This window comes from Polyodon spathula, chromosome 9 (assembly GCF_017654505.1).
Source record: "Polyodon spathula isolate WHYD16114869_AA chromosome 9, ASM1765450v1, whole genome shotgun sequence".
NCBI classification, from domain to species: domain Eukaryota; kingdom Metazoa; phylum Chordata; class Actinopteri; order Acipenseriformes; family Polyodontidae; genus Polyodon; species Polyodon spathula.
Window position 1 is genome coordinate 27,793,086 of NC_054542.1, and position 14,669 is coordinate 27,807,754.

Below are 14,669 nucleotides of genomic sequence, written 5' to 3' on the forward strand. Positions count from 1 at the left end.
TTTTTATATTTGACCTATTATACAGTTTTGGTACTAATGAAGCCTTCCACAAGTTTGCACTAAAGTTTACGTGCTTTCCCAGCATCACACCAGTAATGCAAAGTAGGAAGGTTTACATGCAATTGTACTAGATACTAGAAGTTATCTAAACAGTAGACACCATGCAGGGAGGGGCGCTGGCAAGTGGCTAACCACTGTTTACAGGCGGAGCTCGGTGCTGGGGCAGCAGTCTCACCATTTAAATATAGAGCCGTACGGCGTTTCATACTTTTGAAACCACTTGACTAGGCGAGCTGTCTCTACAACGAGAGATTGAAGGAAAAAAAAAAAAAAACATCATGACAAGCAACAAATACGACGTAATTGTTATTGGAGGAGGCATCTCAGGTTAGTATAAAACAATATGAACTGAACTTTTAATATCGGCAACTAATAATAATTACAATGTCTCAATATTCGCCAAGTAACCAAGGGCGATGATACGTTTAAAAAAATAACCATGTTAGGGCATTTGTATTTTAGTATTTAAATTAGCTTTCTGTTTATTCTCTCTAACGCCAAACGTTATTCATTGATCCTAATGATGGACTTGGTGGTCACGGTGTTTTTTAAAAAGCGGTGTGTTTTCAGATATTTTAACACGGGTACTTTTGTATTTTATAAGATTTATGAAGTTATAAATGTTTTGCAAACCTACCTTCTGCTTCTCTGATGTTGCATTGCATGAAAACGTTGCTGCGTTATTCACCGACCGATTTGACTAATCGTTTTTTTTTTTTTTTAAATATGTATAAATGAGACCGGGTAATTAAAAAATAAATAAAAACACCACTTACATTGAAATAACCCCTGGGAAACCCATGTGGTGTTTTTACCTTTTTATTTTGACATGGAGAAGCTATAAGTAGTCCCTGTTCTATCTGTGTTTCACGGGAGTTTTGGTATCCGAAAGGTGTGCGTACAATTTATAGTGCAGAGTAAAGCGGTTGACCAGTTGTGTAGTTACTGTATTCTAATTACAATTTTTAAAAAAGAGAGAGAACGTGTGCTTGAGTTTTGACAGATTAGCTTGAGGTGAAGGTAACGGTGTGTGAGCATGGGAAATTGTGTGTATCATAACTGGTTTGATATGATGACTTCAATCCTGATGTTTGTAGTGACAAGGATGTAGTGCTACAATTAAAATTATTGCAAGCGCCTAACTTTGCCAGCTTTAAACGCTGATAATGTACCACGTTAGCCTGCAAACCCCACAGTGTTGAAGTGTTTTGGGTTTTATTTTTCGTCTCATGGGGTCGATTGCAGCGTACCAAAGTTAGTCCGCTTGATGCATCTAATTAGAGGATTAAGCAGGTTCAGTCCACTTGTTTAGACTAAAGTTAGTATACATGTTAATCCCGGTTGCAGTGTACGAGATAATCATCACAGGTGGGTCTTACTCTAAATCGGACTAAACAAGATCCTGATTGCAGCGTACTAAATCGGATGTGAGATGATCTGCTCAGGAGGACTACTGTGAAGTACAAGACTAACTTAGTACTGTGAAGTATAAGACTAATTTAGTACGCATGGTCGTCCTACATTTGTACCGCACATTTTAACACGAAGACAGCGCCATTCTCTGAAATTACGTCTGAAAACTGGTGAAGGGAAAAGTGAAGCCTTTTGAACCTCAGTCTGAACCCTTTGAGGCATTTTGGTTCAATAAGGTTCGCTCGCCGAGTCACAGAACTATCCTTAATAAAATTGACAGTTTCACAATGTAATGGTGTATCTTAATATATTGTTGATACACTATATTAAGCAATTATTCATTTTCTTGGGTAGAAGACAGCGAATGTGAACGGTAGTTTAAATAAATTACTACAGCAACGTGGCTCCCTTTTCCTTATTGTCTAATTTATTATGGTTGAGGAGTAAAGTGTTCTGAACAAATTGTTTTCGTTTTTTCATTAAAATATTGTAAAAACTTTAATAAAGTGCTTCATAGGAAGATAATGTGCATTTAAATAATAATAAATCACGTACGTTTGGTGTGTTAAATTTAACCTGAAATGTCAGTGTAATTAATGTATTAAATATAAACAACACATTTAGAATTTAACGTTCAGTTTCAAGCAGCAATAGGCTACCAGCAAGTTAAAATGCAAGTGTGATCCATGTGCTGAATGTGCAAACAAAGACATGCAGTAGCTACAATTAAATTGAGTATAGGGTGTACGTAGTTTTACTTACACGTGTTTACCAGAATCACACCTAATGTGATAAAAAACGCCTTTACCATTTTATCATTAATATATCAGTTATTTGCTTTTTTCATACCTTTTCATATTTCTGATTTTTTTTTTTTTTGCCTGTTCAATATCTTCAATGTATGTATTTATTTATTTATCAAATGCTAGTAATGACAATGTACACGTAAATTTCCGAGTTTGTCATCTAACACTTCTCTCCGGCCTCAATATTTCAGTGTAGTGTATCTTGATTCAAGTGCATTTTGTAAATTATCAACTGTAAAAGACCTTGAAAAATATGAAATATGTCAATTGAACAAATAATTAGATCAATTATGTTTATTGAGAGCTTAAGTTGGAATGAAAACCAGCAGACCCTGCGGCCCTCGAGGACTAGAGTTTGACACCCCTGCTTTAAGCTAATTGAGTTGATTCTGTTTTCATAATGAAACTCAGAAAAAGCTGTTAATTACAAAACAATCTTTGTTTTTACCTTCATATCTTGCCTGCGCCTAATTCTGGCCCCTTTTTAATTTTATTTCAAACAGAACTGACAGATTACGTGAATTGCTTGTCCCCGATCCTACTTTGAACTCATTTCGTTTTTGCAATCGCCTAATTTAATGTTGTGCTTTTGTTCTTTTCCCATGGTATTGCGGCATCCACACTTCTGACAAACCGCACTACCTGATGCGATCGGATTAGAATCAGACAGGAGACAACCTCCCGAGTAACAAACACTGTGTAGTGTGGATGCAAACTGTATTTAGCACTTTTAAGCCGGTTTAAAGGTGACTGATACAGTTTAAAGGCATAGTGTGGACAGGGCCAACAGGTAGTGGTCAGGTTAATAGACTATCCTGTACAATAGGGCCATGCATTATTCTGCACCCAGAGTGACGTAAAAGGTAAAGAAGAGTACTGTAAATGTGTAAAACGTTTAGGTTTTACTTCTGAAATGGCCACATTTGGCGGAGTGCACCCCATTCCACATTACAATGCATTTATAGGGGCTGCCAAGCAGTCATCAGTTAGGGTTAAATAAAGCATGACTTCAAGTTTCATTAAGTGTCCATTATTTTACCCATGTACCCCACCCTGTAATTTAACAGGGTTAGCCTACAAAGAGCAAGACAAGAGCTCCCTTTTCTTGCAGGCTGATTGGCTAGATGCATCCCTGAAGCGCATGGATCAATACATTGTGCCTACAGTCTCTTTCAGTACAGCCACCTGTCAAATTCAGTTGTTAAAATGAATAAGGCTGCTGTGTCTGATAGGGCACTGCAGCTGTGAGCACCAAGTTTCCAAGGAATCTAGGCAATGCATTTTGAAGGTTTGCAATAAAAGCATTGCATACAGCGATCCGTTGATACCATCCCTGCTACCATATAGGTCTCTGTAACTTAAAATGAGAATCAGGATCCTCTAATAATAATAATAATAATAATAATATGATAAGTGGCTCTGATTCAAAAGGGTGTTTTATGTTTTACATGAAATGCTTAGCTTAGTTGTTCTGCAGTGACTTTTCAGCGACCAACAACCTAACAATAATCATAATGTGGTTCTGCACCCTTAATATCTTGAGTCCAAGACAGTATTGTGGGCAGGTTATAAAAATAACTTTCCATCTGAAAGTGACAATTGTGCAGATAATGGTTCTTGGCCCTCTTATCCAATTGTTCCTCCTTGTGCAATTCCAAAGCGATTATAGCAATTGCTTAATATACAGTTCCCCTTTGTAAAGAAAATCATGAAAAGCCTGCTGAGGTTGGCAGTGTAAAATGTCACCTTGGTTGGAAGAAATTTCTGGCAGCTTCCTAAAGTATCCCAGAATTAATTATCTGAAAAACCCTGTAGGGTCCTTTCTTTCTAAATGCAATAATTGGTAAACAGGGCTGACATTGTTTTTTGTTTCAGTGCTGAGAGCAAATAATAACCGCAGCTGCTGAACAGCTCAGTAATCCCTGTGCGGCTGTGTTGCCATGGGTTACTCCTTGGGGAAACCACTGTATTGACTACAGGTTCATCCGAGAAAGAGACAGTAGTAGATTTATGAAATGTTTTCAGAGATACTGGACTGTATGTACAAAGATTTTTCGTACCATGGTGTTTGGGGTCAAAATTATAACACTGTTATTTAGTTTCTGACTTACATGTGTTGTGTAAACCGGTCTTGTTCCGGTAGTAGCCGCAGATAGACGTTTGCAGAGGAGTACTACACAGCAACATGGGAGGTTCGTTACACACCAGCTTGCTTTATTAGCATGCATTACGTGAGGTCGAATGACTTCCAAGTTCCTATTGTATTTCCACAAGTTGTCAAATGCCAACGTGTCCCCAAATGAAACATCCTTTTCTAATACAACAAAGAAAGCACATTTTGGAGTAGATAACAAAACTAAAACGTAACTAGTACTGTTCATCTTTTGAATTTCTCTGAAAATGTGAGAAATTACTGCTAGTGCCCCAGCTGGTACATTGCTCAATCTCAATCATTCTATCCTGTGAACAGTAGCTATACAATACCAGCTGATCACACAAGCAAATATTAAAATCATCATCACTGTTTGATTCTCTTTACGGACCTGTATAATTGTTACATGTCCTCGTCGGGCCCTTTAAAAATACAAAGGATGCAATCTGCATATTTCCCAGCACAGCAACAAACCTAGAGGGATGTTTGCCTAAAATCACAGCTCTGATAATAGCCTGTGGGTGGGTGGCTGGTTTTTTTTTTTTTTTTTTTTTTTTTGGGGGGGGGGGGGGGGGGGGGGGGGGGGGCTTTGTTATAAAAAGCTACAATTGTGTTTTCAATTACCCCACCATTATAAAGGCCTGATAATTCAACATGGCATCCATAATTTTTAGATTTATAGGAGTAATAAATATCCAAACCTACATCCATAAATACATTCCAATATATATATATAAACAGTGTGTGCTCTTCAAGCTTTCATTGTGATACCATTGTAGAGTTCAGGCGTCTAAAATTACGTTTGTTTTAAATGAAATGTTGGCGTATGCATTTGGAGTTCAGAAAAGATAAGATTTTTTTTACTGCCTTGCTTCCTGGGTTTCAACAGGATACACTGAAATAATAGGGAAACTTTTAAGTTCTCTCAGTGTTCTTATGCATGGCATTTCTCAAACGGACGCAGAGAGATTCATTTTACAGTTAATTAATAACAAAATGAAGTACACAGTACGATACAGATTATGGAAACAACAAATGATTTACAGAACAACTGGGGTAAATGTCTTGGTATACATGAATAGATCATTGTCTCCGCTTGATCTTGAAAATATTTTAAGGAGCAACACATCTCAAGTAACTTCACACAGACAACTTGCTCACTAAAAATCATGGTATCCCTAAATAGATAATTGTCTCATCTTTAAAAATATATTTAGGATTTTAATCAGCAGTCCGTCTCACAAGTTCAGTTGTACCCTATATATGATCCTTTTACTACCAATGCTGAATAACTGGGTGGAGCAGTGGTGTTGTCCTTGAAGAGAAAATGTCTTTTCCCAGTCAATCATCATTGCTAGTAAGTGGACCATGTTTGGAGTACCACTGCTCATTCAAATCTTTTTCATGTTTTCTAAAGAGGAGATGACTATGTGTCATATGGTGACCATCCTTAAACATATGACACATGATCATATATATTACAAAACAACTAGTCTACCAGGATTATTAAACATGACAAGAACATTCATTAATTTGGTTAATACATTTAGGAAACATATTATCCCTTAGTATAAAGGCTACCTGTGATTAGTATGTATGGTAGTGCTCCACCATTGTACCGTAGAATTGCCACTATTCTGGACAACTAGGATTTTGTTCCCGTGCTGTAAATTCCTATCTGTGTATCAGCAACAGCTTGATTGTATTCAGGGTGTCCATCTCCTTCATCTCCTCCTCCTGTAACTTGGCTCAATATGTAGAGGCCACAGGGCTGTGGTTATGAGCTCTAGTGTAGTTAGACCTGACACATTAGCATTTAATAAGTTTTAAATTTCTGCTGCCTGGTGAATAAAGATGCAAAGGTGGCTAGTGTCAGCCTCAATTTCTCAACTGAGGAGTGATAATGTAATTTTCAATTTATTGGAGAAGGAAAAAGTAATAACAATTCCCTTATAAGGGTGATAGCCAAAGCTTTTAATATTCTAAATGCTTAAATCTCATCAAAGGTTCGGAGTCCATGTTTAATTTATATTATCAAGAGTCGTCCTGAAGCCCACTGCTTGGGATTCCCTTGATGTAGAAGCAGCATATATTTTTCTCTGTGTGTCCTTGTACGTTTTATAAAAACATCCCCACCGAGCTGTGTAATACTGACATGGACAACAGCCTCTGCTGAATTGTGGTTTGGTTGTGACCTCAGCTTGATCTTAACCTTGCTCTCCAGATTTAAAAAGGCTAAATGCATTGCCCAACAGCGCCTTTCAACATGTAAATATGATAACTCAAGCACATTCTGTTTTGAAATTTCAGTTTGTATAAACTTCTAGTTGGAAGTTAAATGAATTAAAGCCCTATGTTCAAAGTATTGAGCATTACGGGGTGAATAGTGTTCCTTGTCATGAGTAAGAAAAGCAAAAGCATTTTGAAAGCAATCTTCTTGCCCAGTTACACCAAGTGGCTGCATTTTCACATTGAGGTTGTCATGAAAACTGCCACAAGCCTATGAGCTTACTTTTTCCAAGCCTGATTTGATCTAGTAACTTATTCATGTACAGATTTATAGAGGGGGAGAGTAAAACATGTTTGATTACCTATCAGGATAAAACTTTTTTGATGGCATTCAATGATGTATTTGTGTTTTATTTTCTTCCATACTGATTATAGTATTTATTAAAACCTTTTATGAACACAGCTGTCACCTTTTATTATGCAGCCTTAATGGGGGCAAAACCTTGTAGACAAAATTAAATAGATGAAAAATTTAACTTTTTGTGGTTCCCAAAATGTACCTGTTCATGGTGCTATTTTTTATAAATCATCTGCATTACAAGAAAAAAAAAAAACCATGTGTTCTAGTTGAGAAGTGTTGCTGGTGACCAGCATTATAGCTGTCTGCTGGATTTCTCAGTAGGGTTGTAGAATTCAGAGGGTAAAAGTTGGGGTACAGCAAAACCCACAGCTGCCTGGAGGCTTTTAATGTTAAAACATGAAAGAGAACTGCAGAATTAGGTCAACACAACCCTTCAGGTAATGAGAATAGATGTCACAGAAGCAAAAAAGATTCTTCACATAATAGTGATAGTGTAGGACTAAGGGTACGAATGATGAGAAGAGTACACAGACAGGTCCACCGGGTTATGCTTTTTATTTTTTTGAAGCTGCTGAGTAGTTATTTGATCCTGCATTGTGGAGTTCAAAGACATCATGTGCTGGAGTGAGCAGCAGAAGAGCAGGGGACGAGGGATGAGATCAAACACATCTACAATGTCACTACACTCATCAGTGTGCTCCAATTTACTGCAGTTATTTTTTTCTATATAGAAATACGAAAATAAAAGCCTTAGTATCCAACATGGCATCCATAATTTATAGATTTATAGGAGTAATAAATATCCAAACCTACATCCATAAATACATTCAAATATATATAAAAACAGTGTGTGCTCTTCAAGCTTTCATTGTGATACCATTGTAGAGTTCAGGCGTCTAGAATTACGTTTGTTTTAAATGAAATGTTGGCGTATGCATTTGGAGTTCAGAAAAGATAAGATTTTTTTTACTGCCTTGCTTCCTGGGTTTCAACAGGATACACTGAAATAATAGGGAAACTTTTAAGTTCTCTCAGTGTTCTTATGCATGGCATTTCTCAAACGGACGCAGAGAGATTCATTTTACAGTTAATTAATAACAAAATGAAGTACACAGTACGATACAGATTATGGAAACAACAAATGATTTACAGAACAACTGGGGTAAATGTCTTGGTATACATGAATAGATCATTGTCTCCGCTTGATCTTGAAAATATTTTAAGGAGCAACACATCTCAAGTAACTTCACACAGACAACTTGCTCACTAAAAATCATGGTATCCCTAAATAGGTAGATTCTTCACATAATAGTGATAGTGTAGGACTAAGGGTACGAATGATGAGAAGAGTACACAGACAGGTCCACCGGGTTATGCTTTTTATTTTTTTGAAGCTGCTGAGTAGTTATTTGATCCTGCATTGTGGAGTTCAAAGACATCATGTGCTGGAGTGAGCAGCAGAAGAGCAGGGCACGAGGGATGAGATCAAACACATCTACAATGTCACTACACTCATCAGTGTGCTCCAATTTACTGCAGTTATTTTTTTCTATATAGAAATACGAAAATAAAAGACAGCCTTAGTGAGTGTTTAAAAGTTGTGGATGATCTTTATTTTTAAATATGGGTATTATGGGGTTAGAACTTCGGATTCAATGAAAAAAACACACATACATTCATGCCTTAAACCATATGGATAATGAGCTATATTGTTTTTGAACTGATTTACACATAATCAATACAAATAGTCATTTAAATGTGCATATTTATTTTGTACATTTGCACTGATTTTGATATATATAGATAACACTCAGATATGTCCAGGAAGCACTATGATTAAAACCTATGCAGCATGATTTCATTAAGTGGGTACAGCTCAAATACCGTGCTATTTCCCTTTATGGAGTGGTAGAAAAGAAATTGGAAATCTGGTAAAGCTTAAAGGTGGTTTAAAAAAAAAAAGATAAAAGGCCAGATTTATTTTAGAATGTATAGACTACAACCTTTTAAAAAGGTTTGGTTGTAGGTCTAATGCATGCATCTTAAAACATTATGTCAGACTGACCACATGATAGATTACATGGGTTAAGGTCATTTTAGCCTGCCAGTTCTATCTTCCTGCAAGTCCTGGGCCAGGTAACAGTTGCACATCCTGACCATAGATGAGGGAGCATTTTTGCTGCAAAATGAACTGCAGAATGCTGGCAAATCTGAGTTGTTGGACTGTCAGCAAAACTACTAATAAGTGCAGACTGATTGTCAGTCTCTACAATCCCTATCCAGTGCTGTACTGTGCATCCCATTGCTGTGAGCGAGATGAATCCTTACTGCTGTCATTGCCTGGGAGAGATAAACGGTGAGTCTCCTAATCATAAACTGTGACAATGTGGACTGCTAACCCCTTGTCTGGATTTGTAACTGAAACTGTTACTTGCTAACAGGGATCAGAAAGGCAATCCAGGTTTTGTACCACAGCTTGCGCGGACTCAGAAAAGGACGAATCTTCACTTAATCTGCTCAAAAACATGAAATGAACAGCTTGGGGGAACATACTGTTGGTATCCTTTTAAATGCATAGTTGTTTCCTTTTGTAATTTTGTTTTTCCTTTGAAATAAACTGCTTAATTATTTAGTTTTTTATAAATGCTTGGTAATCTGTATCTACCTGGTCACTAGATCGTCAATGGTCAGGATATTTACAAGATACAGGTCATTACAGCTTAAACAGTTCCAATGAGGCTTGACACTGTTACTCCTGTAACCCAGCCCTGCACCTTTCTGCAACCATTTACTAGAAATAGAAGTGCACACTGTGTAAAATCACACCAGTTTAATAGAGGGCATGCTATGGAGTTAATACTGATATTTATATTAAAAACATTTCACTTGGTGTGCACAGTTGCATTTTATGTATTTACACGAGACTACAGAATTTTTACATGCAGTTTTCGCTGGATTTTCAAACACAATATTGAGACCCCAGATCCATGTCTGAATTGTTTGTCTAACAGGAAACTGTGGTTAATATTCTTTCATTGATCAAAACCTGTATTTCTTCCTAATCTGTGAATATTTGAATGGTTGATGCAGATCCTAGATTATTTTATTTTCAATGGCTGGACTTTAACTGCCAGGCTGTTAACTATCGTTTTACTATCTGCTGTTCATGTAACATACCTAAATATCTGATCAATTGTCTGTATTTGTAATATGGGACTGTTAAGTTATGTTGTCGGACCAACAATATATATATAATATATATTTTCTAAATGGAAACTTTTTAGATGTAAATAGAAATGTAAGGTGTTAGAAGTGACCCATCGTACATCATTTTGCGCTGGTCTGAATATGTGTGTAAACATTCATTTATTAAATTCAAAACTGTGGCACCTCTGGAGTCTCCCAAGGCAAACTGACCTTTTTATTTCGCAGAGACTGACTGAGAGCCCAGCGGGGGCAGAAGAATAAATCCCTGCTCGCGTTTTTTCAAACACTTTGTGTACAGCTCCATCGCAGGGCTCATCACCACGGTCTCTTTCCTCCCCAGTTCCAAGACAGATAGGTATTGCGAGCAGCTAATCTGAAAATGATTTTATTTTAAGCATGATGATGTTCATTGCTAATGTTAAGTGACAGATGGAATAGCATGACAGTGTATGTTTGAGACTTAATCCATGATTGGATTATAGCTGGGACAGTTCATGCCTACAGCTAACACTGTCCTTATTGCAACCTCTCTCAAACTGATGATCTTATCTGATTTACAAATATGCAATCTATTCCAAGGTGTTGTGTGCCACCATGGAAATGCTGCATGATATTTCAATGATGGAAGCCTTGTCCAAGTAAAATGGTACTCATGCAGTATAGCTACAGTACTTTTTTTTGCAATTCAAACTTGAGCGGGTACAATGTTTTACGACCCGCTTCCAACCCAGACACGCTACAAGAACCCGAACCTGCAACAACACCGTCTTCTTACACACGATCTGACCCAACCTGCTTTAATAAAACCTGCAACCGGACCCGGACCAGCAAGTGTTTGTCCTTTACCTACTGCCTGCGTCAGCTGACTCTCACGCTCTCACATTCACACACAGATATCGCTACCGTTGTCAAAAGATTGAGTTTACACAATAGGCTATACAGCGTGGTAGCTTTCTTTAATGTAACATATTAACTATCTCTACTTGGTTTACTATAAAACACCTGTGTATTCCTTTTGAAAGGGAGCTACACCTGTGTTTTCGCTGAGATTTCCAGTTTTGTGGCTGTCGTACACAAAAACATAGTGACAGGTTTTACAAGCAGCGATTCCAGTTACATGTTCATTATTTTTATTTGCTATAATCCTACACGTATGAATTACAGTTCAAACTATTATCCACTACATGATGGAAACCCTGCGCTATCTTTTGTTTCACTCGTCCACAGGCATTTCGTCACTAAGCAGACGTGATAGGATCTTGCGACGTATCAAAGAAGAGAGAACACTGCTTAATCAGCTGACTCCTCCCTAATCGCCTTCTGCTTTAGTGCTTGAAATACATTAACCTTCTAATACGTTATTTTGGAAAGGGTTAGAGACGAGTACTCTGAAAGGACAGAAAACGTTTATGGTGATTCAAATTCTGACCCGAAATGTACATTTTTATTTGACCCGCACACTAGCAGTGAAAAAGTTCACATCGCGACCCTAACCCCACCCGCTTTTGCGGTCACCTGGCCAGATGCAGGATTGTACTTCAAACATTTCTGTGACATCACCATTTGATTGTTTAAATTGATTAATTACACAAATATTCTGACTACAAGTGGCTATGCAGAGAAGGGGAATGCGGTGGAGATATATTGTTAATTAACGAATTCAACAGTTCAACATAAAAGTGAATACGATTTTATTACACAGCAATTAGTTAATTTATAGGGTTACACATTTCAAAGTAACACTTGGAAAAGGGCTTGCGATTTCCGTTAAACGTGTTATATTGTTTGCTTAAAGTAATGCAGTTATACATTAAACATAGTAATTGCTACAATTTTCACTTACAACATGTCACTGTGTAAAGTGGGATTTCAAACTCCAAGGAACTTATCACAACATTCCCATAATATGAGAGACAAAATTTTTATCCTTTGTGAACTAAGTGTAAGAGCAAAAATCAAATCCAATTAATAATCAACTGAATCTCATTATCGAGCAAGTATGAAATAGGAAGAAACGTTTTAAGTGGCATAAATAACTCAAGGTGTTGAATTGGTATGAAAATAATCGTGACTATTTACTTATTTCAACACATAGCAGTGTATATCCCATCCCATGTGTGGTCCAGTGGTTAAAGCAACAAGCTTGTAATCAACGATTTGGTTTTCCTGCATGTAGACAGGAGAATACAAAAGGATGCACACCCAGCTAATATAATAACCTGTGAATGTAGAAATAAGTCTATCGGATAAAGTTATAAAATTGGAGCTGTGGTGATGTTTTATTCATTCAAATGTTTAAACTACGCTAAGGAATCTGATGTACTTTCTTAGCCTCCTATCCCTGATGGAATCTGAGAGTTCAAGCAGCTGTTTCTTTCTTCCTGGCAGGTCTGACGGGGGCCAAGCTGCTAGTTGAATCTGGCCTGAATGTACTGGTGCTGGAGGCACGAGACCGGGTAGGAGGAAGGACCTTCACTGTCAGGGTAAGGCCATCACTAATGCGTGATTTTTGCTCGGGAATAGATAAAAACACTGTTACAAAAAACAAACACAGACGAAATGTACATCACTGCTTTATCAACTGCATTAATTGTGCTACTGAACACTGGAGGTCTCAAACATAACAGGGTATTTTGAAAATCCACAACAGAATAAAAGAGTGCAAAGCATTTCATTTAAAAAAAAAACATGTTTAACACATTTTAGTTTACAAGAGGAATAATCAATGTATGATTATAGGCGATCAGGTTTCGTGAACTGAACATGTTTTTATAAGCTTCTCCCAGAAAAAAAAAGTTTCTCCATAATGTGGAGGTATAGGGTTTGACCAAAGTTGAATTTTAAATATGCATTGAGCACTGGATAGCAGCACCCCACTTTTAAGATCACATAATGTTGACTATCAGGGAAAACGTCATCATTAAAAATATATTTCCAATGTGAAAGAAAGCCTAAGCAATCCATGTTTTGAAACTCATTTATGTTGAGTGAAAAGATGAGCCACCACTGAAGGGTTTTGAAGATGGTGGCCTCAGCTGCTGCTTTTTGTTTTTCTCCTGTAAGTATACCTGCTTCAGTTAGCTGCATAAAATCAGCTGTTTTGATTCAAGATTCTGAGACGTGAATGTCCTCTGCACTGCTGTATATGGAACAGGACTTAAGGAAGTGGTTTGAAGTCACTTTGTGCAAATACAATTTTTTTTTTTCTCTCTTCAGCTTTGATGCTTATTAGGATCGACTTGGGATTTTCTCTCTTCCCCTTTCTTTTGCACACCATAAATAAGATAAACTGAATACATTTAAATTCATTCAATCACAAAGTAGTTAACCCTTCAGGGTACAGCTCCGCCCTGCGGGTCAGAAAAGTAAAAATGCTTGTGTCATTATAGATCAGGATATTCTGCATCATTTTTTAATTGATAAGTGAAGAGATGTGGGACAAAGTGGTTAGGTATGGAATTGATTACGAAGCCACGCTGTTGATGCTGAATCATTGAGATAGTTTAAGACCCCTCTTGAAGTTTTGGTTGGGATCATTCCGCTAAAACAAGGAATCAGACAAAAACGAGTGGTAGTAATTGTGGGTGATGTGTTGATATCTTGCAAGGTGGATGGCTTCCCTAACCAGCTCTCTCTTACTTTTCTGACACCAGAATAAACACTGCAAGTATGTCGACCTCGGAGGAGCATACGTGGGCCCCACTCAAAACCGCATCCTGCGTATTGCCAAGGAATTGGGCATTGAGACGTACAAGATCAACGAGGTGGAGAATCTGGTCCATCACGTGAAGGTGAGAAATAGAAGATATAACTCCTTGGAATAAAAGCAGGCCATGGAATTAAAAGCACCACAAGTTAGTTATCTCAGCCTTTTGAATAAAAGAGCCTAGTGGGCATTTAAAAAACAAATTACACCAAGACACAGCTTATTATTATTATTATTATTATTATTATTATTATTATTATTATTATTATTATTATTATTATTAGTTATAGTTGTCCTTCCAAAAAAAAAAAAAAAAAGAAATATGATAAACACAACTGCAATATCAAACACATATATTGTTACTTACTGTAACTTAGTGGTGCTTTGCTTCACAGTACCATGGAGAAAAACAAGGTCTTATTATAGTGTTATATTATTCCACCTCAGCCACCTCAAAACCAAAATATTTGTATACTTCACTGCGCAGAGAGTTCCTAGCCAATCCAGAAGTAATTGAATTTTCAGCTGTTCTGCTTGTAAATGCTCCTTCATGTCACCTCTAAAAGTATTAAGTGCAGTGTCATGCTAAACTTTGCATTATTTTGAGATGTTTTCATGTTTTAAAAGTACACCTCATTTATAAAAATACATTAAATACTGTAATGAACCACTGACGCATGTGCATATCTAAAAATAATGCAAAATGGACAGCCAATGGTGCTTATGCAGCATGCA

At 37.1% G+C, this 14,669-nt stretch overlaps 1 protein-coding gene across 1 annotated transcript in view; it reads left to right on the forward strand.

The window, feature by feature from the left end:
* Nucleotides 1–249: 249 nt before the first annotated feature.
* Nucleotides 250–14,669, forward strand: part of mao (monoamine oxidase) — a 46,450-nt gene continuing 32,030 nt past the window's right edge. The window contains exons 1-3 of the mRNA XM_041259054.1: nucleotides 250–387; nucleotides 12,617–12,711; nucleotides 13,882–14,019. Coding sequence (XP_041114988.1) covers nucleotides 339–387; nucleotides 12,617–12,711; nucleotides 13,882–14,019 — 282 coding nt within the window. The 5' untranslated portion in view covers nucleotides 250–338. The remainder of the gene's footprint in view (nucleotides 388–12,616; nucleotides 12,712–13,881; nucleotides 14,020–14,669) is intronic.